The sequence below is a fragment of the Panulirus ornatus genome, chromosome 68 (genome assembly GCF_036320965.1).
Source record: "Panulirus ornatus isolate Po-2019 chromosome 68, ASM3632096v1, whole genome shotgun sequence".
NCBI lineage: Eukaryota > Metazoa > Arthropoda > Malacostraca > Decapoda > Palinuridae > Panulirus > Panulirus ornatus.
The window spans coordinates 20891205-20917743 of record NC_092291.1 but is presented as its reverse complement, the minus strand read 5'-3'; the positions used below and the strand labels follow the sequence as shown (position 1 = coordinate 20917743).

General features: G+C 38.6%; 1 protein-coding gene across 9 annotated transcripts in view; it reads left to right on the top strand.

The window, feature by feature from the left end:
- didum (dilute class unconventional myosin) overlaps positions 1–26539 on the top strand; it is a 245874-nt gene that overhangs the window by 110966 nt on the left and 108369 nt on the right. For all 9 annotated transcript variants that reach the window (XM_071659554.1, XM_071659556.1, XM_071659553.1 and 6 more), the window contains 9 exons: positions 5181–5289; positions 7197–7337; positions 9751–9957; positions 12778–12888; positions 13070–13266; positions 17596–17707; positions 22665–22876; positions 23148–23322; positions 24101–24322. In XM_071659554.1, coding sequence (XP_071515655.1) covers positions 5181–5289; positions 7197–7337; positions 9751–9957; positions 12778–12888; positions 13070–13266; positions 17596–17707; positions 22665–22876; positions 23148–23322; positions 24101–24322 — 1486 coding nt within the window. The remainder of the gene's footprint in view (positions 1–5180; positions 5290–7196; positions 7338–9750; positions 9958–12777; positions 12889–13069; positions 13267–17595; positions 17708–22664; positions 22877–23147; positions 23323–24100; positions 24323–26539) is intronic.

The following is a 26539-nucleotide window of genomic DNA, read 5'->3' as shown; positions in this document are numbered from 1 at the left end:
ACTTTCACTCTGTAGTATATGAGGTGCAGAGATGATTTAGAGTCTGTAGCATGTGAGGTACAGAGAATGATTTAGAGATTGAAGTGGGTTTGAGAAAGAACTGCCCCTTGGAGGAATTAGTGGGACTGGGGAAGTTTCAAGTTGGATAATATTTTGGCAAGTTTCTGTATGACTTAGATATTTTAGTGTAAACAGAAGAGGTTGATCATGTCTGCACAGAAGCTGCTTGGCAATCATGTGTATTATGTTCCTAGAAGATCTGCTGTAGACAAAGCCAAGGTTGGAAAAGTATTAAACTTATGTGATATAAGGGGTTTAGGAGGAATGTCCTCTTGATTTCTCTGATGAACACTTTAAGGTAAATAAATGCCTCTTGTACTTCAAAAAACATCACTGATGTATACTTAAAGAAAGGCCATATTGGGGAAAAGCAGCAAAAGTAATAAAATGTTTGTGCACTATCGAGATCTGTTACAGAGTTCCTCAAGTGATGAGAGTCACACTGAAAGAGTGATATAGGCAGAGCATAGGTGGCAAGACTAAGGTGATGCAATTATTTCACTTGTGAATCACTTTGCATGCCTTCACACCAACACTGTGTATGCTGGATCCAGCTGGGCTGGGCTAAAAATATCCCTTGCTGCTGCAGTCCTTGCCCAAATGGTATACATGATTCTAAGTGTATATACTTAAAACTGTGGTTGGTTATACTCCTGTAAGGAAGGGGCCACTTAAGTGCTTGGATTGAACTTGGGCTAGTATTTTTTTTTTTGTTTAAGTTTGATATGCAGTGGGGTCTGGAGCAGGAGACTATTTTAGGGTTTTAATGGAGTTGTGTTTGTCATTGGAAGTGAAAGGTGCATGAGCAGATGTATGAGGATGTATTTTTAGTAGGTTGTTCATGACTATCATTTAGAGAGTTGTGGTTAGTGTGTGGCTTGTTTTTGAGTTGTATTACATGAGAATTTTTGTGTTTGGCAGATGGTCTGATGTATGAGATTAGAATTGCATTATGTGTTGGGGTTAGGATGGTATGGGAATTATGGATTTTCTTTATACCTGTTAATTTTATCCCACCTTTGCTGTGTCATCACTAAACAACAAATGATTCTTCTGAGGCATCCTGACCCTTAGCTGCCACAGCCCTTTCCCAAGTGGCAGAAAAAATTATGCAAGCACAGAAGTCATTATACCATGATTAGTAAAGTGGTATACAGTATTTTAAGTGCATATACTTAAAACTGTGGTTGGTTATACTGCTGTGAGGAAGGGACCACTTAAGTGCTTGGATTGCATTGGGTTGGTTTTTTTTTTTTTTTTTAATGTTTGATATGCTTTAGGGTCAGTAGCAGGAGAGTTTTTTAGGGTTTTGATGGAGTTTTGTTTGTCAGTGTAAGTGAAAGGTGGATGAGCAGATGAATGAGGATGGATTATTTGTAGGTTGTTCATGACTATCATTTAGAGAGTTATGGTTAGCTTTTGGCTTATTTTTGAGTTTAGTTTCATGAGAATTTTTGTGTTTAGCAGTTGGTATGATGTTTGAGATTAGAATTGCATTATGTGCCGTGTCATCACTAAACAACAAATGACTCTTCTGAGGCCTCCCTAACCCCTGGAGACTGCCCCTCTCCCCAAAGCAATTGCATTCACTACCCTCACCATTCCAGCCATAAATGGTCACAGCAACCCCAGTCACAGATCCACCCTCTGAAACCACACAACCTCCTTTCTGCTTACTCATAGACATGCTGTATTCTGATGAAAATTCCTCATTGCTTCTAACAGCTTTCCTCCCCCACTATATATTCATAATACTTCTCACAAAGCATTTCTGTCAGCCCTATCATATGCACTCTCCAGAAATGATAGTTATATGTGGGAAGATTTAGGGTTTAGATAGATATTAGATGAATAGTTACAAAATGGAGAAGATTTACATTTGAAATGCTCTGAGCAAATGCACTGTGGATGGTGGCATGAAGAATGGATTACAAGATAGTACTGAATGAACTTTTGCACATTGTCAGTACCTGAAAATAGTAATTTAAATGCATTTTCACCCAAGATTGCTAAGAGGAAGCATGTCAATAAAAAGTGAATTTGAGATGAAAGGATGCCTATTCAAGAGTGAGTGATGTTATTTTTGCAGTTACATCATTTAGAAGTTAGGTTATGTGAATAATGCTGATATTATTGAGAAACAAGAAAGGAATGTTGCATATGCATTTTCATTTGGAAAGTGGGTGTGAGTAATAAGGCAAAGAAAGGATGTACAAGTCAGTTGAGATGAGAAAAGAAAAGACAAGGTCATTGTTTAGGTGGAAGGGCAAATTGAAGAAATGCTCATACTTAAGTGTACCTACTACTTGAGTTTGCCTGAGGCAGGGCTCGTGCATAGTGCTCACCACATATTCTGTTTGTTCCATAGTGCTGGAACAAATTTGGTGTCTTCAACACCCAACTTCTATTGTTGTTGATTTTAGGTTAAACTAATTTGAAATTATTTTTGTATTTATGACATTAGAAGATTAGGCAGTGTGAAGTTTGGTAAATTCTGTCATCAGAGCTGTGTTGATTGGTTAATCAAGCTATACAGTGTTTGTATGGCCCGAGGTGAGGTGCTTGAAGATTGGCAGAATGCATGTACTGTGTCCCTGTATAAAGTTAAGGGGAACCAAAACGAATTCTTGAATTAAAGAATAAGTCAGTTAAGTATATCTGGTAATGCATTGCTGAAAGTGATGGTTGAGAGAGTGGTGGCTTTAGAAGATTAAAGGTGGACCTGGTCATTGCTTTGAGGAATTTTCGTGACGAATTTTAAGAGAAAGAGAGTGAACTGTGTATAGCTTTTATGACTTAAGAGAAAGCATGAAGTAGAGTTGACAAAGAGAACTTCAAAAAGTTCCGACAAGCATATGTAGTGAATGAAATGTTATTAAGTGCAATGATGAAATTTTGTTGAAAGAGGAAGCCTGTGCATGTAAGAAGGGAAAATGAGTGATTCCCATTGAAGATTGGTTTGTATTAGGGATGTTTGATGTTAATAGTTATTTAATGTATATCTAGATGTGAAAGTGAGGGAGGTACATACAAGGTCTTAGAACATGTTGTAGGTCTTCTGTATGCTCAGGGTATACCTACCTATATACTTACATTGAGATTTTGGCAAAGTGATGTAGCTAGCATATAGTGTTCACAGCATCTTTCTAGTTGAATTATACTGTTTCAGTTGCCACTGTTTTTATGTAGTTTTCAATAAAAGGTTCATTAGGGGTTGACTTTAAACACAAGTCTTGTTTTCATATGAATATCTGTAGTCATTCCTTTCATGTTTCTCATTTCTCCTGGTATTGCATTTAATAACCTTTCCAACTTATTTGCTAGATAACCTTTTTGGTACGTTTTCAAGTATTATTCCTGACTTGATGATTCTTTATCATCCTTGTTGAGATAATTTTGGATTGACAACATTAGTTATTATGTTTCATGTTTGCTGCCATGCATATATCATACTGTACTTCTTCCTTCTTGTTTCTTGATGGAAAACTTCAAGCTCTTTCAACCTTTCATTGCCCAGTAATTCATATAGGGAAGGGGAGGAATGGGAAGTGACCCCAGTTGCTGTCTGCTTATTTGATTTGATGAATTTGATATGAGGGAGGAGAGAACAAGTACAGAAAAATACATATGGTGTGTATATGATGCTTTCTTTGAATTTTGCTTCACCCATCTTGCTGTGACTGTGGCTGTCTTTCATAAAGACATCCTGTAATTGATAAAAGAAGCCTCCTGTTCATATTCAGGGAGATTGATATTGTTTGGCCATTTGATGATGACTATGATAGATTGTATGTGGCATGAAAATTAACTCTCATTTGACTCATTTCATTTGGTCACATTTATTTTTTTTATTTATTTATCATACTTTGTCACTGTCTCCCGTGTTAGCGAGGTAGTGCTTGGAAACAGACGAAAGAATGGCCCAACCCACCCACATACACATGTATATACATACACGTCCACACACGCACATATACATACCTATACATCTCAACATATACATATATATGTACACACAGACATATACATATAGACACATGTACATAATTCATACTGTCTGCCCTTATTCATTTCCGTCGCCACCCTGCCACACATGAAATGAAAACCCCCTCCCCTCGCATGTGTGCAAGGTAGCACTAGGAAAAAGACAACAAAGGCCACATTCATTCACATTCAGTCTCTAGCTGTCATGTATAATGCACCGAAACCACAGCTCCCTTTCCACATCCAGGCCCCACAAAACTTTCCATGGTTTACCCCAGACACTTCACATGCCCTGGTTCAATCCATTGACAGCACGTCGACCCCGGTATACTACATCATTGCAATTCACTCTATTCCTTGCATGCTTTTCACCCTCCTGCATGTTCAGGCCCAGATCATTCAAAATCTTTTTCACTCCAACCCTCCACCTCCAATTTGGTCTCCCATTTCTCGTTCCCTCTACCTCTGACACATATATCCTCTTTGTCAATCTTTCCTCACTCATTCCCTCCATGTGACCAAACCATTTCAAAACACCCTCTTATGCTCTCTCAACCACACTCTTTTCATTACCACACATCTCTCTTACTCTATTATTACTTACTCAATCAAACCACCTCACACCACATATTGTCCTCAAACATCTCATTTCCAGCACATCCACCCTCCTCCATACAACTCTATCTATAGCCCACGCCTCGCAACTATATAACAGTGTTGGAACCACTATTCCGTCAAACATACCCATTTTTGCTTTCCAAGATAACTTTCACGACTGCCACACATTATTCAACTCTCCCAAAACTTTCGGCCCCTCCCTCACCCTATGGTTCACTTCCGCTTCCATGGTTCCATCTTCTGCCAAATCCACAACCAGATATCTGAAACACTTCACTTCCTCCAGTTTTTCTCCATTCAAACTTACCTCCCAATTGACTTGTCCCTCAACCCTGCGTACCTAATAACCTTGCTCTTATTCACATTTACTCTCAGCTTTCTTCTTTCACACACTTTACCAAACTCAGTCACCAGCTTCTGCAGTTTCTCACCCGAAATCAGCCACATTTAAGTTCTAAATTTATGGATTACATTTTCAGACATGTGATACCTTTTAATGCTGTAATTTTACCTTTCAGATTTATTGGAGTACTTGACATTTATGGTTTTGAGACTTTTGTGATCAACAGTTTTGAGCAGTTTTGCATCAATTATGCAAATGAAAAGCTCCAGCAGCAGTTTAACCAGGTGAGCTACTAGTGAGTTCCTTTGATTTATAACTGTTGCTGTATTTTTTAGTGATTGACTCCTGTATACCCATTTGAGTTACATTTCTCAAGATTTTGTTTTTCAGGAAGACCAGTCTCTGAGCCTACCAAGTAAGGTTGCTGGTTGAAGGGTGTTCAAATCTGTAACATATTTGTTGGACAATTTCCAGCAACTGGATGAAATTCACAGCAGTCATAAAAAGGGGATTTTCTCCTCATTATGCAAATGCCACACTGGCCTGGCACCAGTCTCATTTACCATCCAGTAGTAAATCGTGCCAGATTTAAATTATTGCTGAACTGCTTAGAGTTAGAGGCTGTTTTCAGACCGTATGAAATATATGTATTGATATTGATTGGAGTAGTGTTATTTGTCTTCACCAGGTAATGATCAGACATTCCACTAGCTTCCTATCTCAGCACATTCATATCCAAGAGTCTCTCTTTTGCATGCCTGTCAACCTGCGTGTTATCCAATAATGCCCTTTTACCATCTATCCTATTCACATATACTTTTGAATATTGCTCTCTTTAAACCAGGTATTCCCAGTCACCAGTCATTTTTCAGCACACAACTCCACAAGCTGTTCACCATTTCTTTCCATCTCACTGAGAACCCCATGCCCCCAGTTATACCCTCAGCTGCCACATTACTCACTCTTGCAATGAAATCACCTATCCTTATTACCCAATTTCTTACATCAAAACTGCTGACATGCTTATTCAACTACTGCCATGAGACTTGCCTCTCTTCATCTTCCTTCTCAGATGCTTAAGCATTTTGAGCACCCATTTCTTGTAATCCATATTCATTTTTACCCACATCAATCTGGAGCTTACTATCTTATCCTCTTTTACACATTCCCACAATTCCTGCTTCAGCAGTAGTGCTACCCCTTCCTCTTGCCCTTACACCAGGGTAATTCAATTACTTTAGGAGTGGGGCCAGATTATGAAACTCAAGGTGATGGAAGGGCCATACATTTTTTTTACCTCCATTTTTTTTCTCTAAACACATACATAGAAAGATACCAAAAATTACAATTGATCACACATTTCATCCAGCTAATTAATACATTTGCTCTTGTTAAAAATCTGTTTATGTAAAATTTTGTTAAGTACTTGAAAAGATGAATAAATTTCATTAATTTATTTTAATTCTGAATCTGTCAAGGGGCCAATGAAAAACCACTCAAGGGCCGGATTTGGCCTGACGGCCACCAGTGTAATCGCCCTGCCTGAGACCAATCCGTCTTTACCTCTAAGACATTCCCAAGCTATTCTTCTCCCTTACCCTTGAGCTTTATTTTACTCAGAGCCAGCATGTCCATGCTCATTTCCTTAAACATTCAATGTGTTTTTCCTTTTTCTTCATCTTGTTTGTATCTACCCAAATTTGGACACCCCAGCTGGAGCCATCAAGGAAAATGAGCACTCCTTGCTTGACTCCTTCTGTTCCCTTTTCTAACCATGTCTCTGGTGCCTTTTCTGATTGGAACTCCCTCAAAGGGGTGGCCATGGCAATAGAGTCTCCATAACTAAAAAACTCCGATGCCATCTTTTAGAAATTGAAATACAAGGAGGGCAAAAGTAAGAGGACTGACATTGATAATGTTCATTGACAGAGTTTCAGTGCACTAGTTAGTCCAAAATTCTTTTTGCCTTTTGCACCATTGAGAAAGATAAGGAGAGATACTGTTCTTCATTTGTATCTTATTCTGTTTTATTTCCGACGGGATTTTCTTTGCAAATCCTTGTTATTCAACACAGTCTGATCTTGTATACTATTCACTAATGAATTCAGCGGACTGAAATGCATTTTTAACATTTTACTTTAAAGAATCAAAGAACATATATGACTAATGATCAGAAAATCTCTTTTTTCAGCATGTTTTCAAGTTAGAACAAGAAGAATATGTGAAGGAGCAGATAGAATGGGAATTTATCAACTTTTATGACAACCAGCCATGTATTGACCTGATAGAGAGCAAACTAGGAATTCTTGACCTTTTGGATGAAGAATGTCGGGTAAGAAGCTAACAAAACTTATGATTAGACTTGACATTACAGATGAAACTTTATTAACATTTTGTATATGATAAAGTCACAACTTGTATGTCACTCTTTGTGTCTTCCAAGACTAGAGAGCTGTGACCAAAATTTACACCTATTTTAGTTGGATGTTTAAATTCCATGAATTGCAGGCAACCCTTAGTATTCAGTATATCTTCATGTATTCAGTTGAGATCAGCTAAAATCCTCATTTTATATATTAGTTTCCAAATATTGTTTCTTATGAAATTTTTGTTTTGCTCTCTTAAGAAACTGCTTGATTGCCTGAAATTAATGACATCATAAATAAAAATGCTTTTAGGTATATAGCCAAGAAACAAACAGATACTATGGCTGATTTGTCAAATCAGGCTTGGATGAACAGCTTTCATCTGTAAGGTGAACATAGGGTGTAGCAGGTAGTAGTGGCTGGCTATGAATTATTACAAGCAGTTTTAATGTGATATCTTTTTTAACAGAGGTCTGTTTGTAAATGATTAGTCTGTTATTATCATTATTTTAGTAACATTATTATTTTTACATTCTTTTTTTGCAGTTTTCTGCATTAGTGAAGTTGCACCAGGAACAAAGAAAGGCCTCATTCACTCAGATCCATTCTCTAGCTGTCATGTGTAATCCACCAAAACCACAGCCTGTTCACAACCAGGCCCCACAGTCTATTAATATTATTATCAAGAATGAAAAAATCGCTATTTCCTGCAGTTATAATTATAATGTACTGTTTCTCCTTCTTTCATGCTTATTATCGTTATTATATATTCTTTTTTTCATTTTTGCTCACAATTTCTTGTATTAGAGGGAAGTGTTAGGAAATGACAGAAGAGGTCTGTTTTGCTTATAGCCATTCTCCAGCTGTCATATGTAATGCCTCAAAACCACAGTCCCCTGTACACAACCAGTTCCCATAAACCTCTCCATGGTTTTTCCGGCTGCTTAGTATTCCCTTGTTCAGTTCGTTAACAGCATGTCAACCCCTGCTCCAATTCATGCCATCCCATGCATGCCTTTCATCCTTTTACATGTCAGGCCCCAAGTAATGTAAATCTTATTCACTTTATTCTTCCATCCCCAGTTCAGTATCCCTTTTCTCCTTGTCCCCTCTCACTGATGACACTTCTTTGTCAACTGATCCTCATTCATTTTCTCGTTAGGTCCAAATCATTTCAGCACACCCTCTTCAGCTTTACCAGTCATACTCTTCTTATTACCTTACCTCTATCTTACCTGCTCATTGCTTAGATAGTCAACCCTCCTCACTTCTTATATTGTCCTCAGACATTTACTTTCCAACAGATTCGCAGGAATTTTTCTGTACATTCTTAGCAGTAGCTCATGCCTTGCATCCATGCAACACCATAGGACTACTATGCATTCAAACATATCATTTTTGCCTCTCTCTCCACACCTACCTCAGTGCTTCCAGAATCTTCTCCCCCTCACCCATTTGACTCACCTCAGCTTCCATAGTTTCATTTGTTACCATGTCCATTCTCAGGTACCTGAAACACATCAATTTTTCCATGTTTTTTACATTCATAATCACACCCCAATAAATGTCTTTCTCTACTGCTTAATCTGATAACCTTGATTTTATTCACACATACTCTCAAGTTTCTCTTTTCATACACCCTCCTGAACTTTGACACCACTTTCTGCAGTTTCTTACCTGGATCCACCACCAGTGTTATATCTTAAGCAAACAACAACTGACTCAATTCTCAGGTATGTGCAAACACACACATTCCCAGTAGACTTCATATCTGTCCCTCTCTTTAAAACCCATGGCATGTATGTACTTCCCTTACCACTCAGTCCATAAATTAAACAACTTTAGTGACATTGCACACCCCTGCTGCAGACCCATCTTCAAGAACCACTCACCCTTTTTTCCACCTGCTCACACTCATACCCGACTCTGTTAGTTAAACTCCTAACTGCTTCTAACAGTTTTCCCACCTCTACATATATTCATAACACCTTCCACAAAACTTCTCTATCTGCCTTATCATATGTTTTTTTCAGATATTCAAGTGCCACGTACAGATCTTTTTGTTTCTCTGCTTCTCACACATATTCTTCAAAGAAACACCTGATCCATATAACCCTCTAGCACTCCTGAAACCACTCTTTCATAATGCTCCCCCAAATTCCCACAGAAAAGGTGCAAGATTACAACTGAATCAAGAAAGTTTGCTTAATGACTTATGTGGAAATAGTTCTTGAATATTTTTATTTTATTTTTAGGCTGAAGAGTACCTCATTCCAGTTTTCACATATACTGTCTCAGGTCAGATTTTTTAGTTGTATCTGTAGTTGCATTCACATCTTTGGTTTTGAGGTCACTTAACCAATCATCCTTCACTTCTAGATGCCAAAAGGTTCTGATCAGTCATGGGTGGAGAAGTTATATGACAAGTGCAAGAAATGGGAACACTTTAGTAAACCTCGTTTGTCCAATACTTCTTTTCTCATAGCACATTTTGCTGACAAAGTGGGCTATGAGTGTGCTGGTTTTCTGGAGAAGAACCGTGACACTGTGTCAGAGGAACAAATCAATATACTCAAATCTAGTCAGGTTAGTCTTTTGTGTTTTTAAGCTTAACCTGCTTTTACCATGCTATAATTGGAGTCATATATACATGTATATGCTCACACACACACACACACCATGATATAGTGGTTAGTGTTACTGACGAATCAATGAAGGCCTGCCCAGGGTCTAACCCACATAGGTTTGAATCCTGGAAGTGGCATGGCAGTAGGCCTACACCCAGCCCATGTGTTCATCCTTCCCTTGGGGTTGGTCAGTAAATGGTCACTTGGCTTATGCTGAGGTGTGTGTGTATGTGCATTTGCTTGCACACATACCATGGAGTAAAGATGTGGTACTACATATACACAAGGATAAGAGAGGGGCCATGTAAATGTAAAGGTCTTGTTCCCTTAATTCACAGATAGTAATCACACACACACACATTATGTTGATCACACTAGTCCATGATGATAATTATGAGGGTGAAATTGCAATTCAGTAAGAGTTCAGATAATTTTATTTAACATGTAATTTTTCTGTACATGCATCATTGCATGTTTCACAGATACAGTCTGCCTCATCAGATGCAAATAATTCATAAAGTTTTAAAAATTTTATGAATTGTTTGCACCTGATGAGGCAGATTGTCTCCTTGAAACATGCAGTGATGCACATATAGGAAAATTACTTTAAATAGAATTATCTGAACTCGTACTGAATTGCTATTTCACCTACACACACACACACACACACACACACACACACACACACACACACACACACACACACACACACACACACTCACTCACTCACTCACTCTCATGCATGCACGCACATGATATCCTGGGAATAGGGGAGAAAGAACACTTCCCACATATTTTCTGTATATTATTGAAGGCAGCTAAGAGGGAAAAAGGCAGGGGGTTGGCAACCCTCCCCTTATCATATTTTACCTTCTGATGTTGAAATAGAAGTCAAGCAAGGAGAGCTAACTCTCCTCAAAAGCTTATGCCTGATTGTCTCATTGTCTATGAATGTAACCAGGATGAAAATAAGGGAGTGATAGGTAAGTAGTGTGTTTGAGGACATGAACCTGAATTTGCATCTTTGTGGGAAAGAAAGCTCAAGGGTAAGGGGGAAGATTGGTTCGGTAGTGTCTTAGGGGACAGTGTCAGGGCAAGGACTATAAAAGGGGTAGCACCTCTGCTAAAAGAGGAACTGTTGGAATATGTGAAAGAGTATAAGGAAATGAGTCTCAGATTGATGTGTTCAGAAATGAAGGTAGATTATACTTGAAGGTTGCTTAATACTTCTGCAACTAGCCACAAGATGACTGAAGAAGAGAGTTCTTATGTGAGAGATGGAGTATAGTGATGGTTTATATCACTGCAGAAGTGGATTATGTGGCAGGTGGGGGTATGATTAGGTAGGCAATGAAATTAAGTTGCCGGTGAAAGAGAAAAGAGAGGTTTATGGGTGGTACTTACAGGTAAGGAGTATTGTGAGTTAAAAATATGAACTTCTTGTGGAGTTGTGCTAAAAATGGATGTTATTGGAAAACCTCATATGAAAAGAGGGACTCGTACATTTATGTGGATGAGTTGGAAAGATGGAAAGAAATGCTGCATTGAATTATGTACTGTATTGATAAGTGTGGAAACTAGAGACTTTTAAATGTAAATGTGCTGTTAGGGGCAGCTGGTGGGATGTCTGATCATTACTTGGTTGAGGGAAGGTTGAAGATTTGTAGAGATTTTTGCAAAGGAGGAAATGATATGAGTGAGAATGGGTTAGTGAAAGAAAGTGATCATGGAAGAGAGGTGGATTTGAAGAAATATCATGAGAGATTGAGTGTAGAATGGCAAAAGGTGAAAATGAACAAAGCAAAGAGAGTGGGTGAGGAATGGGAGGTATTTAGAAAAGCAATGCTGGCATGTGCAAGGGAAGTGTGTAGCATGCTGAAGGTGGGAGGTAGGCATGTGGAAAGATGGTAGGATGATGAAATTAAGTTGCCGGTGAAAGAGAAAAGAGAGGTTTATGGGTGGTACTTACAGGTAAGGAGTATGAGTGAGTCGGAGATTGTACGAGAGAAAGCAGCTTGAGGTTAAGAGGAAGGTGCAGGTGCTGAAACAAAGGGAAAGTGGGAGTTGGGGTGAACGAGTATGATCAAACTTCAAGAAGAATAAGAAAACGTTTTGGAAGGAGGTTAATTGTGCGAGAATATAAAGAAAATACATAGGAACATCTGTGAAAGAGTCCAATAGGGAGATGGGATGAAGAGGAGATGGAATAAGTAATTTGAAGGATTGTTGAATGTGGTTGTTCAGGTTGGGAAGTACAGAGAGTGAGAAATTCATGGTAAGTGGTTTGGTAAAAAGAGAATAGATGGTAAAATCCTTGTGTAAAATGAAATGTGGCAAGGCAGCTGGGGTTCTGGAGTAGATGGCACTGCAGTTGTAGTTCTTGAAAAAGGGGGTAACTCTTGCTGATTGGTTAGTGAGGATTTTTAGTGTATGTATGGAGGTGCCTAAGGATTGGCAGAATGCCGATATATTAACATTGTGTAAAGGTTATATAATTTAGAATTTTAGCTTAATCTTTTTACTCTGTTACTATCATACACAACTGAATATTTGATAATCTGATTTCAGTAGAACTATATTTCTGTCAACAAATGATACTCAGAGCATTATTTGTTAAAGTAGTGCACTGCAAAACGTGGTCATATTGTTTTCTTATAGTAGATACATGTCATATTGTTAGTCATACTTGCACAAAGTACCATTTGATATTGCTTTTAGAATTAGTGTTGCTGATTTGTTCAGCTCTATTGGTGACACAATTAATCTTTCATCCTTCCAGATTAATTTGGTGCATGCACTCTTTACTGAGAAGGATCACAGAGCTCCAACAAAAGTGAAGGTCTTACCAGTTGCACCAGTACAGTCTAAATCAAAACAGATGAAGAAAACTGTAAGTTCACTAGACAAAATAAAGTTTTTTGTTCTTGAAAATTTTTGTTTGGTTAATGAAACCTATAAGATTTTGTAGATGTATTTATATTCTGATTAATGTGAATTTTAGAATGGTTAGAACTCTAATTTTCTAGGTATACTTTATCTGTCATTCCTTATGTTAAACCTCTTTGTTTCAGGTTGGCTCTCAATTTCGTGATTCACTAAGTTTGTTAATGTTAACACTAAACTCAACCACACCCCATTATGTAAGGTGCATTAAACCTAATGATGATAAGATGGCCTTTACCTTTGACCCTACCCGAGCTATCCAACAGTTGAGGGCATGTGGTGTATTGGAGACTGTAAGAATTAGTGCTGCAGGATATCCATCAAGGTAAGCCTATGTATAATGTGTGTAAAACTGACTATTTATCTTCATTCTTGTAAGCAGCAGCACCTCCACTTTAGTTATGCAGAATTGATTTTTTCAAAGCTCAAATCATTATATATTTCAGTTTCTGTTCCCTGAAATTATATTTCTGCATTTAAAGGTTTAAAGATTTACTAAAGGTTGATTATTTGGACTATAGGTATGTTTTATTGTTTGAAGTGCACAGCAACCTTTTGTGGAAAATAATATATTAAAAGAAATAGGTTAAAAGAAAAGGGACAAGTTAATTGGAAAGTAAGTTTTGAATGGGGAAAAATTGGAGGAGGAAGTGAAGTATTTTAGATATCTTGGGGTGGAATTAGCAGCGAATGGAACCATGGAAGCGGAAGTGAGTCACAGGGTGGGGGAGGGGGCGAAGGTTCTTGGAGCAATGGAGAACCTGTGGAAAGAGAGAACATTATCTCGTAGAGCAAAAATTGGTATGTTTGAAGGAATAGTAGTTCCAACAATATTTTTTGATTTTGAGGCATGGGCTATAGATAGGGTTGTATGGAGGAGGGTGAATGTATTGGAAATGAAATGCTTGAGGACAGTTTGTGGTGTGAGGTGGTTTGATTGAGTAAGTAATGAAAGGATTGGAGAGATGTGCGGTCATAAAAAGAGTGTGGTTGAGAGAGCAGAAGAGGATGTATTGAAATGGTTTGGACATATGGAAAGAATGGGTGAAGAAAGGTTGACAAAGGATATATATGTCAGAGGTGGAGGGAACAAGGTGAAGTGGGAGACCAAATTGGAGATGGAAGGATGGAGTGAAAAAGATATGAGTGATTGGGGCCTGAACATACAGGAGGTTGAGAGGCATGCAAGATAGAGTGAATTGGAATGATGCGGTGTACCAGGGTTGATGTGCTGTCAGTGGACTGAGTCAGGGCTTGTGAAATGTCTGTGGTAAACCATGGAAAGGTCTGTGGGGCCTAGATGTGGATAGGGAGCTGTGGTTTCAGTGCATTGCACATGACACTTAGAGGCATGAATGTGGCCGTTTTTGTCAGTTTTCCTGGCGCTACCTTGCTGAAGTGGGAGGCTGCAATGCCATTTCCTGTGGGACAGGGTGGTGCCAGGAATGGATTAAAGACAAGCAAGTTTGAATATGTACATGTGTAAATATGTATATGTCTGTGAATGTGTACGTATATGTGTATTTGTTAATATGTATGTGTATGGGCATTTTTGTATATATACATGTATGAGTTGATGGGTCATTCTTCTTCTGTTTCCTGGCGCCATCTCACTGAGTGGGAAATGGCAGTCAAGTAAAGTAAAGAAAAATTATGATAATAAAAGGTTAAAAGAAATATTTTGTATTACCAGAAAGCTACTGGCAGATGACAATTCCAGCACAGGGTTTCGTAGAGCAATGGAGGGAGAGAAATGATGAAAGAATGCATGGAATGGTGTATGTGAGGGAGGCATGTAAGGACAGGGATAAGTGGAGACTTTTGCCAAGGCTATCCACTTGATAAGAGGTCCTAGAGGGAACAGGAATCAGAGGTATAGATAGATAGATAGATAGATCATTTACAAACAAAGACATGTAAAAAAAATGCAAAATTAAGAGTGTCACAAATTCATGATTAACTTAAACACTTGTGCACTATCAGTAGTAATCGTCTCAATAAACTTATTGTAACAGTGATATTAGCATAAGATATACTGTTTTATGTATAAGATATTGTAGGTAGCACTGGAGGGTCAGTGACGACTGCATAGTGAGCCAGCACTTAAGTGGTTGCCAAGTTGCACTCCTTTTAGTTCTCTTTTCTTTCTGCCTCACCCATTCTTGGACTGCTGGTATTCTGTCCATAAACATACAGTCTCTTCTTGTCACTTATAACACTTTCAAACACTTAACCCATACACTCATTCTTCCTAACTCTAGATTCTTCTGTTGTGAATGCTAAGCGATAGCTCTGCCTCTTGGCAAAATGGTTGGAGCAATAAATAGATGTTGTAGGTGGGAACATTAAACAGGAGCATTAAGTAAAAGTAGTAGGTAAGAACATTATTAGCTAGGAGCTTTAGGTAGTAGTAGCATGTTGGAACATTAGGTAGACACACAAGGCAATATAATAGTAGTTGGTTGGAACATTAGGTAGGAGCCTCTGAAAATACCACTAGAGTTACCCTCTGCCAGTGGCTTGTTAAGGGTGAGGCATTAAAGGTTAAGAAGCAACTCAAGTTCACCTGTTATGAAGACTCTTTTGCTGTGGCCACCCCTTTGAGGGAGTTCTCTAAGCAAACAGGCATCAGAGAGTATAGGTAGTTAGAAAGATTATATTGAAGAACAATCGTTTTCAAGCAGAAGAATGTAAAGAAAGACAAAAACAGTGTTACAAATTTTCTTTTATTGTAAACATTTATGCACTACTGGTAATAAGTATCTCAAACTCATTGTAATGGTGATGCTGGTATAAGATATACTGTGTAATGTATAATATTTGAGAGCAAGCATGTAAGAACAAAATTGTGTGAAAAATATAAGCAAACAGTAGTATCACAAAATGATAATCATAAACATTTATGTGAAAGGCATGAATAGGATAGGATGGAGTGGTGTGATATATAGGGGGAGATGTGCTATCAATGGACAGAATCAGGGCATATAAAACTGCTGAGGGAAACCAATGAAAGATCTTTAGGGCCTGGTTGTACATAGGGAGCTGTGGTTTTAGTGCATTACATGTTACAACAGGGGAGTGGATATGAGTGAATGAGGCCTGTCTTCATCTGGTCCTGGTGCTACTGTGCTAATGCAGGAAGCAGCAAAATTATGAAAAAATGTTATTATTAGGGAGAGCAGTGGAAGGTGTTTAAGGAAGCAGTGTTTGAATGTGCAGGTGAAGTGTGTGGCATGCGGAAGGTGGGATATGGGTATATGAGAAAAATACTGTAGTGAGTAGTAGAATGAGTAAGTCAAATTACTAATGAAAGAGAAAAAGAAAGGTTTGTGAGATGGTAAATGCAGGGAAGGAGTGTGAGTGAAGGGGGAGGTACTAAAAGTGGCTAAAGGTTAAGGGAATGGAATGTAAGCTGAAAAAGAAGGCAGGTAAAAAATCTTTTGAGAAAGTATCGGTTAATTTCAGGTAGAATAAGGAAATATTTTTGAAGGTGGTGAATAGTGTGAGAAGAACAAGAAGACAAATGGGGATGACAATGAAGGGGGCAGATGGGGAAATGGTGGTAAAGGAATGATTGGGAATCAGATGCAGTGAAAGCATTTTATGCATGGATGTGGGGCCTGGATGTGGAAAAGGAGCTAGAGACTGAGTGTGAACAAATGTGTCCTTTGTTGTTTCCTAGTGCTACCTTGCGCATGCACGGGAGGAGGGGAATGCAGTTTCACGTGTGGTTGGGTGGCGATAGGAATGGATGAAGGCAGCAAGTATGAATATGTACATGTGTATATATGTATATGCCTGTGTATGTATATGTATATATACATTAATGTGTATAGGTATGTATATGTGCGTGTGTGGGCATTTATGTATATACATGTGTATGTGGGTGGATTGGGTCATTCTTTCGTCTGTTTCCTTGCGCTACCTTGCTAACGCTTGAGACAGCAACTAAGTATGATAATACTTCCCATGTATTCCCAGCGTGTCATAGAAGGCAACTAAAAGGGGGGGGGAGTGGGGGGGGCTGGAAATCCTCCCCTCTCATTTTTAATTTCCAAAAGAAGGAACAGAGAAGGGGCTAAGTGAGGATATTCACTCTAAGGCTCTGTCCTCTGTTCTTAATGCTACCTCACTAATGCAGGAAATGGTAAATATGTATGTGTATGTGGGTGGGCTAGGCCATTCTTTCATCTGTTTCTTTGCCCTACCTCGCTAATGCGGTACATTTCAACATAGAGGCACTTTTATTTGTCAAAATTATTTTTTCACTTTACCAGATATAGGTTAAGGATGTGTAAATTATGTTTGGAGGCTGCATGAACCTTATCCATCCCATAGAATTGGGACTGGAATAATGATAACAGGTAGAGAGCTAGAAAGTATTGCATATTAGGTGTTTAATATAACCTAAACTTTGTTTATAGCTAATCATATATTAGATTATTTTGACACCAGTCAAGGCATTATTGTTATACTCTAAGCATTTGCTATTCAGGGATGTGTGAGTTTTTGCTGACAGATTATAAATAGAATTATTTGGTAGTCATGGCAGAAAACCCATATTTAAAGAGCTGTATTGAAAAGAGATTAAATTTTACTTAAACTTAAACCTTTGTGAAATATATGATACATAATGTTTGTAATTTTATCACAGATGGACGTATAATGAATTCTCATCTCGATACCGAGTGCTGTGCAATTCCAGGGACATTAAACGGAATGATATGCGCCTTACCTGTCAAAAGATCATAAGTAACATGATAGATGTAAGTTCATTATCATTGTTGAATATTTATACCTCAATTATAGTCTGTTCTGGGAAGGCTGTTGAATATCTAACATGGCAAAAAGACATTTTATCCTAGCTAATAATTTGATTTTTGTTTAAAACATTTATATTGTCATTAAACTTCAAAGCTATGTTATTACTCTGTGTGGGTGAGGGAATGTGAGTGAATATGACCTTTTTTTATCTGTTCCTGGCACTATCTTGTTGGTATGGGAAATGGCAGTCAAGCATGAAAAATGAGTGAGCGAGTACATGGATGCAACTGAATCAGTTATTGAGTTGTTTAACTGCTTATTTCTGAGTGAACGATATTTTATATGAACCTTGTTGCCATAAGTAAAGAGGTAGATTTCCAGTAGTAAGCCATTGGCAATTTCACCATCTTTCCTCAGACAAGATTGTTTTTTGCCAGCCATTGGTCATTACCACGCCCTCCCAAGAAAGAAAACTTACATCACAAACTCAAACGTAGATTGATTGAAAACTCCCAATTCATTGACTCTAGCAGAAACACCAACTACAAAATAGTAATTGTAAGAGATTAGATATGAAGGGTCAGAAAGAAAAATGAAACTTGCAATCAGGGCATGAACATACGGGAGGGTGAGAGGTGTGGAAGGAATAGAGTGAATTGGAACGATGTGGTATACTGAGGTAAGTGTGCTGTCAGTGGACTGAATCAGGCATTTGAAATGTCTGGGGTAAACCATGGATAGGTTTGTGGGGCCTGGACATGGATAGGGAGCTGTGGTTTTAGTGCATTACACATGACAGCTAGAGACTGATTGTAAATGAATGTGGCCTTTTTATGTTTTTCTGGCGTTACCTCACTGAAGCAGGGTGTAGCGATGCCATTTCTTGTGGTTGGGGTAGTGCCAGGAATAGATGAAGGCAAGGAAGTATGAATATGTACGTATGTATATTCGTGTATGTGTATTTGCTAATATGTATATGTATGTATATGTGCGTTTATGGTGAAGGGGCAAATGGGAAGGTAATAACAAGTCGTGATGAAGTAAGGAAGAGATGGAGTTAGTTTTTGAAGGCTTGTTGAATGCGTTTGATGTGAGAGTGGCAAATATAGGGTGATTTGGTCAGGATGATGTGCAAAGTGAGAGGGTCAGGGAGAATGGTTTGGTAAACACAGAAGAGGTAGTGAAAGCTTTGTGGAAGATGAAAGCTGGCAAGGCAGTGGGTTTGGATGGTATTGCAGTGGAATTTATTAAGAAATGGGGATGACTGTGTTGTTGATTGTTTGGTAAGGATATTCAATGTATGTATGGATCATGGTGAAGTGCCTGAGGATTGGCAGAATGCATGCATAGTGCTATTGTACAAAGGCAAAGGGGATAAAGGTGAGTGTTCAAATTACAGAGGCATAAGTTTGTTGATTATTCCTGGGAGATTATATGGGAGGGTATTGATTGAGAAGGTAAAGACATGTATAGAACATCAGACTGGGGAAGAGCAGTGTGGTTTCAGAAGTGGTAGAGGATGTGTGGATCAGGTGTTTGCTTTGAAAAATGTATGTGAGAAATACTTAGAAAAACCAATGGATTTGCATGTAGCATTTATGGATCTGGAAAATGCACATGATAGGGTTGATAGAGATGCTTTGTGATAGGTTATAAGAGTATATGGTGTGGGAGGTAAGTTGCCAGAAGCAGTGAAAGGTTTTCATCAAGGATGTAAGGCATGTGTACGAGTAGGAAGAAAGGAGAGTATTTGGTTTTCCAGTGAATGTCAGTTTGTGGTAGGGGTGTGTGATGTCCCCATGGTTGTTTGATTTGTTTATGGATGGGGTGCTTAGGGAGATAAATGCAAGAGTTTTGGAGAGAGGGGCAAGTATGCAGTCTGTTGTGGATGAGAGGGCCTGGGAAGTGAGTCAGTTGTTGTTTGCTGATGATACAGCACTGGTGACTGATTCGGGTGATAAACTGCAGAGGTTAGTGACTGAGTTTGGTAAAGTGTATGAAAGGAGAAAGCTGAGAGTAAATGTGCGTAATAGCAAGGTTATTAGGTTCAGTAGGGTAGAGGGACAAGTTAATTTGAAGGTAAATTTGAATGGAGAAAGACTGGAGGAAGTGAAGTGTTTTAGATATCTAAGAGTGGACTTAGCAGAGGATGGAACCATGAAAGCGGAAGTGAGTCACAGGGTGGGGAGGGGGCAAAGGTTCTGGGAGTGTTGAAGAATGTGTGGAAGGTGAGAACACTATCTTGGAGAGCAAAAATGGCTATATTTGAAGGAATAGTGGTTCCAACAATGTTATATGGTTGTGAGGCATGGCTATAGATAGGGTTGTAGAGAGGAGGGTGGATGTGTTGGAAAAGAAATGTTTGAGGACAATATGTGGTGTGAGGTGGTTTGATCGAGTAAGTAATGAAAAGATAAGAGAGATGTGTGGTAATAAACAGTGTGATTGAGAGAGCTGAAGAGGGTGTGTTGAAATGGTTTGGACAAATAGAGAGAAAAGACTGACAAAGAGGATGTATGTGTCAGAGGTGGAGGGAAGAAGGAGAAGCAGGAGACGAAATTGGAGATGCATGGACTATTCTTCATTTGTTTCCTGGCACTACCTCACTGACACAGGAAATGGTGATCATGTGTAGATAAAATGATGATAATGAGAGTGCTGCACATTTTTCTGATGATTGTGACCCAAAGCATCCAGTAATATCCCAAAATCTGACCAGGGGGACATGGAGAGGAAATCTCTTGGAAGTAGTAGTCCAGGTTTTTCTTCAGATCCACAACCTAATAGATTTGAAGCTTATCCATCTGCACCTAGCTCTAGCAACCCATCATCTTTGTTAATACCTCACCCTGGAACTTTTGAACATTCTGGTTTGTCAGCAATGAGAATGGGAGTATCAGTTCCCCTACCATTCTTGTTACACAGACTAGACAAGTTACATTTGGTTCACAATCTGATGCAGTTGGTCCTAGCCTGGTATCAGATCATGACACGCAATCTGTTGATTCCCTTGGATCAATTGGAGTCAAGTAACAGCATCCACTGTCTAATAGATTATCATCTGGCAGTGATTTAGAGGCTTGACCACCGCCAACTCCTGTTGGCCACATTAAAAGGATTAGGGAGTCTCCATCACTGTCAAGAAGTTCAAAGAGCAGAGCAGATACGTCAGGAGAAAGTTCTCCTGTCAACAACTTTAGAATGCCAGCATCATATTTAGATCCACAGACACAGCAGACATCTTTATCATTGATAATTCAGAAGGGGGGGGGGGTTAAGCTGATTCCTGAGAAGTTTGCAGATAATGCTTGTCCCAGTGAATGTAAGGATCAGAGAGTATTAAACTAAATGAAGGATAGAAAATCAAGACTTCACATATTTTTCAGTTTTACTGCAAAGGTCTACTTCAATAGTTTACCAAAAAATGTTATTTTTAATCTAAAGCCTCACTTCAGGTCAGATCAGCACTGTATATCAAATTTTTTTTGGAAGCAGATTTTTTTCCCAAATTTCCTGTAGTGTAATATTATTTCAAATTTGTGTCCTTTTACCTGGAACCTCAAAATTTTTTATATAGAGTATCCGTCATTTCCATTCAGTAAGGTTAACGTTTACTTCAATAAGTTTATATTTGCTATGCTGTTGCTTACAGTTCATATTGTTTCATGTTGTTCTTTGTTGGTATCATTTGAATTTACCCTTTAACTACTACACTGTAAACATTGTATGTACCTTTATACCTTCTGGGCTTTTTTCTCCCAAGGACAGAAGTCCACATCAAGGCCAGGCCTTAATTGAAATATAGCGAGAATTATGTAAAGGAAAGGGAAAAGACAACTTTCGAAATTTTGGAGGAAGTGGAAAACCTTTTTTTTAAAATGTGCTTGGTCATAGTTATTAGGAAAGACATGAGAAGGTAGAGAGTTCCAAAGCTTTGACTTGTAGGGAAAGAAGCATTATTAAAATGGCCCACCCTTGAGTTGCTGATGGCCTCATAGTAATCATATGATGCAGTAGCCTGCCAAGTATTGTGTGGTCTACCTAGTGATGGGGTCACACATGCAGCCAGCTCTTGGAAGCAAAATCCAAAAGTAGTGCCAATAGAAGAGGGAACACGAACAAATATTGCAGCATATGGCAAGAGAGTTAAGTTTGGAAGTTAACTTGGAACAGTTTATAAACTGGACTGCTTTCAACACAATTCTGTCAAGTAAGGATGCAGAGCTGAAACCACCCCAAAGGTGAGAGCAGTACTCCATACAAGGACGAATCACTTCTTCATATAAACAGAGCAACTGTTTAGGAGAAAAGAAGTTTTAACTTATAAACAGGGCACTGAATTTCTTAGAGGTAGACTGAGGTATTCCTGTAATGTGGGGTTCCTAGAAATGGGATGTTAATGTATGTTCATTGAGTCAAGAGGTGGAATTTACTGAACCCTCAAAGGAGAGAGAAGAGTTTTGAGGACTTTTCGATACAGAGATGGGTTGAGACTGGGTCTTGGAGGCATTAAACCTAGCTAGATTTCTTCTCTTCCTCACTGAGATATCCTGTCCAAGTCTGAGTTTATTGAGGAAGCTGTGTCTAGACGAGATGCAGACCAAGTGAGAGAAGAAGGAGCAGAATTGAAGGATATGGATGCATGCAGTGTTGAGTGGTCAGCATATGAGTGCATTTGATTTTATGTAGAGTAGAGGAATTTTTCTTATCATTTACATTCTAGTGATATTGGAAAGCTCATGTTTCATAGTTAAAAGATTTATCAATTAAAGGGCATATGTATAAACTCTTTGCCTACTCAGCACTATTCAGGATGCATTTAATAGATCTCTTTAGTATTCCCTTACTTGTTTATATAGATTTTAGACAGTGAAATGTTAGATTGATTGAATTGTGTGAAATATCTTCAGTGATGCAGGAGATGGACATTATTTCTTAATTTTTATTATACCTTTTCAGGATGAAGACAAGTTTAAATTTGGCCGCACCAAAATTTTCTTCAGAGCAGGTCAGGTGGCATATATGGAGAAACTTCGTGCTGATCGTTTATCTGCATGTGGCGTTATGATTCAGAAGCATGTGCGAATGTATCTCCATCGTAATCGTTTTAGAACAATGCGTAAGGCTGCTATTGTTATACAGAAGTATTCAAGAGGCATGGCAGCACGCAGGTAAGTGTACCAGATAGATACTGAATTTAAAGTGCATTGAGATGGAATTACAGTTGAAAATAAAGCAGTTGTTTAAACAAGTAATCATCAAGTTTCAGTATGTAACAGACTTGGAAAATAAATGGTTCCATCATTTGTCTTGATGCACTAATTGTAATCACTCTGTGTTGCTTTTGATATATCTAGATTCAGATCATATTGCATACATTGAATCACTTCACAGCTTTCACAAAACTTTGAAAAGGAAATTAAGAAAAGTTTGTTTTTACAGACAAGCTCATTTCATGCGACAAACTGCAGCAGCTATCAAGATTCAGGCATGTGTTCGAGGGTGGGTTAAGCGTGTGCAGTATCGGCGCCTTGTCTACACTGTCACTCAGTTGCAGGCCTACGCCCGTGGGAAATGGGCTCGGCAGAGATTTGAGCACATGCGTAGGGTTAGAGCAGTAAGTAATCAAGGAGAGGGGTATTCTTTGTGGTATGAATATCGTTATATATTTGATGAGATAAACAGTGTTAGATCTTTTTTTATAAGACTTAGGTTTCCATCTGCTTTTGTTTTAGAGGAGCTGACAGCCTTTAGATGAGAAATTTATTCCAACTTTAGGTGTCTGCTGATTCAATCACTTGCTGTTATCATAAAGACTAAAACAACAGACTTATTCAGAAACTGAGTTGGCTGTTGTTTACAATCAGTAAGTTACTCGTGTAATTTTCTTTCAGTCTGTTATAACCAACTCCTTTATTTATGTAACAATCTCTGTATCTGTTATCATTAATTCCATTTACATGTGGGAATCAGATGCATATAGATATGTTGGAGTTAACATGTGGGAATCAGGTGCACCTAGATATGTGGGAGTTAATTTTGTGGAAGTAAGGTCCCTGAATCTGTTCCTGAAGGGTGGCAAGTAGAATGTATAGCCAATGTTCGGAGACAAACTTGCTGAAGTGCTTCCTAGAGTTAGAATTAACTAAATACTTATTATTAAATGTCTTCAACTTTTTATGCAGGTAACTTCATAATAGGACAGTAGGGTTTATGTTTCCTGTTTGTGTGACTAATAACAATTTGTGTGTATGGTGAGGCCAGCTTTAAGTTAACTCATGGCTGCTGGTATCTCTTTATACAAGTATTCTGTGTTAGTCCAGTTTTTCTGTATGGATGTCATTCCAGAATAAAGTTATAGCCTTTGATCTTTTCTCAATCTTTTCATTTTTTAGGCAATTGTCATCCAGAAGAATGTACGAGCATGGTTGACTAAGCGGCGCTACTTGAAGGCCATGCGTGGTATAATTACCACACAAGGACTTGTGCGATGCTTTCTTGCTAGAAGGAGGCTGAAAAAACTGAAGATTGAGGCAAAGTCTGTAGAACATCAAAAGAAACTCAACAAAGGATTGGAGAACAAGATCATTTCTCTTCAGCAAAAGCTTACCGAACTTGTAAGTCTTTCTCATTTCTTTTCTTAAGATTGTTCCCTTCCTCCAGTTGCATGCAAATGATATTCAGATGTTTCATGCATCCATTTGTGAATACATTACATGCATTCATACTTGTGCCATAAACCATGGTTTGTATTGCATTTTGTTTAAATTTCAAGGTGTTTTTTGCGTTACATCTATGTGAATTAGTGAGGGAATGCATTTCTGTGAATATAGAATTACCTCAGAAGTTGGTCATTGTCATAAAATATGTTGATGGAATGTTAAGAAGCTGACAGAAGAAAGCAAAGAAAGAGTAGATGAAGAATTTGGAACAAATTGAATGAAAAGTTGAAATAAGAAATTGTACTGGAAGGAGGTGAAAAAGGAAAGAGTTGGATGTAAGAATGGAAATGTCATTGTGAGAAGTGAGGAAAGGGAGTTGCTGAATGAAAAGGAGGAAGTGAAATCAAGATGGAAAGAGTATTTTGAAGATCTTATGAATGATGGAGAATGTGAAGCAGCAGTTATTACATGCATGGGTATAGAGGATGGAAGGAAGAGGATAAAGATGCAAGGGTGTATAGCAAAGGAGGGAGGTAAGAAGGGCAACAATGAGGCTGAAGGTTCCTAGGAAAGGCACTTAAAGTGGACGGGATTACAGCTGAAATGCTGAAGTGTGGAAGAGAAAGTGTGATAGAGTGGATACATCTGATATGTAATTTAGCATGGAAATAGAAAGTTGTGCCTGAGGATTCGGCAAAAGCTACCATTGTTCCTTTATTCATAGGAAAAAGTGCTAAGGATGTATGTACCAATTATGGGGAATAAGTCTGTTAAGTATACCAAGAAAAGTGTATGCAAGAATGTTAAATGATAGAGTGATGGAAGTGACTGAATGCAGAATAAGTAAGGAGCAAGAGGGTTCTAGGAATGGTAGGGGATGTGTGAATCAGATTTTTTGGTAAAGATGAGTATGGAAGAGTATTTAGGGAAAGGTAAGAAGTTGTATGTAGCTTTTATGGGTATAGAGAAAGCGTATGACTGAGTTAAGTGGAATGTTTTATGAGATATGTTAAGGATATATGGGGTAGGAGGACAACTGTTGGTTGGTGTGAAAGCCTTCTGTAGAGGAGCAAGTGCATGTGTAAGAGTAGATGGAGAGTTGATTGAAATTCTGGTATACATATGGATGTGAGGCAGAGTTGTGTGATGTTACCATGGTTTATTGTATGTATGGGTGAAGTGATAAGAGAGATGAAAGCAAAACTAGATAAAGGGGGTGTAGAGATAGAGTGTAGAGGTAAGGTTTGGTGGTTGGAGACAATTGTTTTGTTTGCTGAGAATGAAGTGGTGTTGCAGAAGGTTGTAAGTGTGTTTTGTGATGCATTTAAGCATAGGCAATTGAAGGTAAATGTAAATGAAAGTACAGTTATGGTGTTTGAAAGGAAACAGAGTGAAAGTATAGATTTTGCAAAGCTGTATAGAGCGAAAGAAGAAAATGTGCTAAACTGTTTTAGATATGGGGAGAAAAAGACTGGAAGAGGTGAGAATTTAAGTATGTGGGAGCTGTCTTGGGTAAGTTTGGTGATATGGATGGAGAGAAGAGAGAGAGCAGTACAGGGTAGAAGAGTCATTGGGTTCCTTAATAGAATAATGAAGGGTAGAGGTGTAAGTAGGGGAGTGATGAGAGGGTTAAGGGCCAGCATAGTCCTCCCAACCCTGACCTATGCAACTAAAACATAGACATGGAATGAGTCACAGAGGTCAAGAATCCAGGTTTTAGAAATGAGCTATTTAAGAGGAGCGTGTGGTATGACTAGAAAGAATGAAGAGAGAAATGAAGTCGTGTATGAGAGATGTGGTATGGCAGGGAATGCAAAGGGAATGAATTGTGGAGTGGTAGAGTGGCTGAACTGTCATACTTTGAGGTGATTTGGGCATGTGGAAAGAATGCAAGACTGGGAGTTTACAAGGAGAGTGTACGGTACTAAAGCTAAAGGGGTTGGTTTGAGAGGAAGGCCACACACCTGTGACATGGGCAAATATAGTGGAAGAATACTGAAGGGAGAGAAATGATGGAAGAATGCATGTAATGGTGTTTGTGAGGGAGGCATGTAAGGACAAGGATAAGTGGAGACTCTTCTGCCGTCCCTCCTTTCCTCCTCCTCCTCCTCCTCCTTCTACTCCTCCTTAGAGACAGTGGAGTATTTTAGATACCATAGGAGTGGATATGGC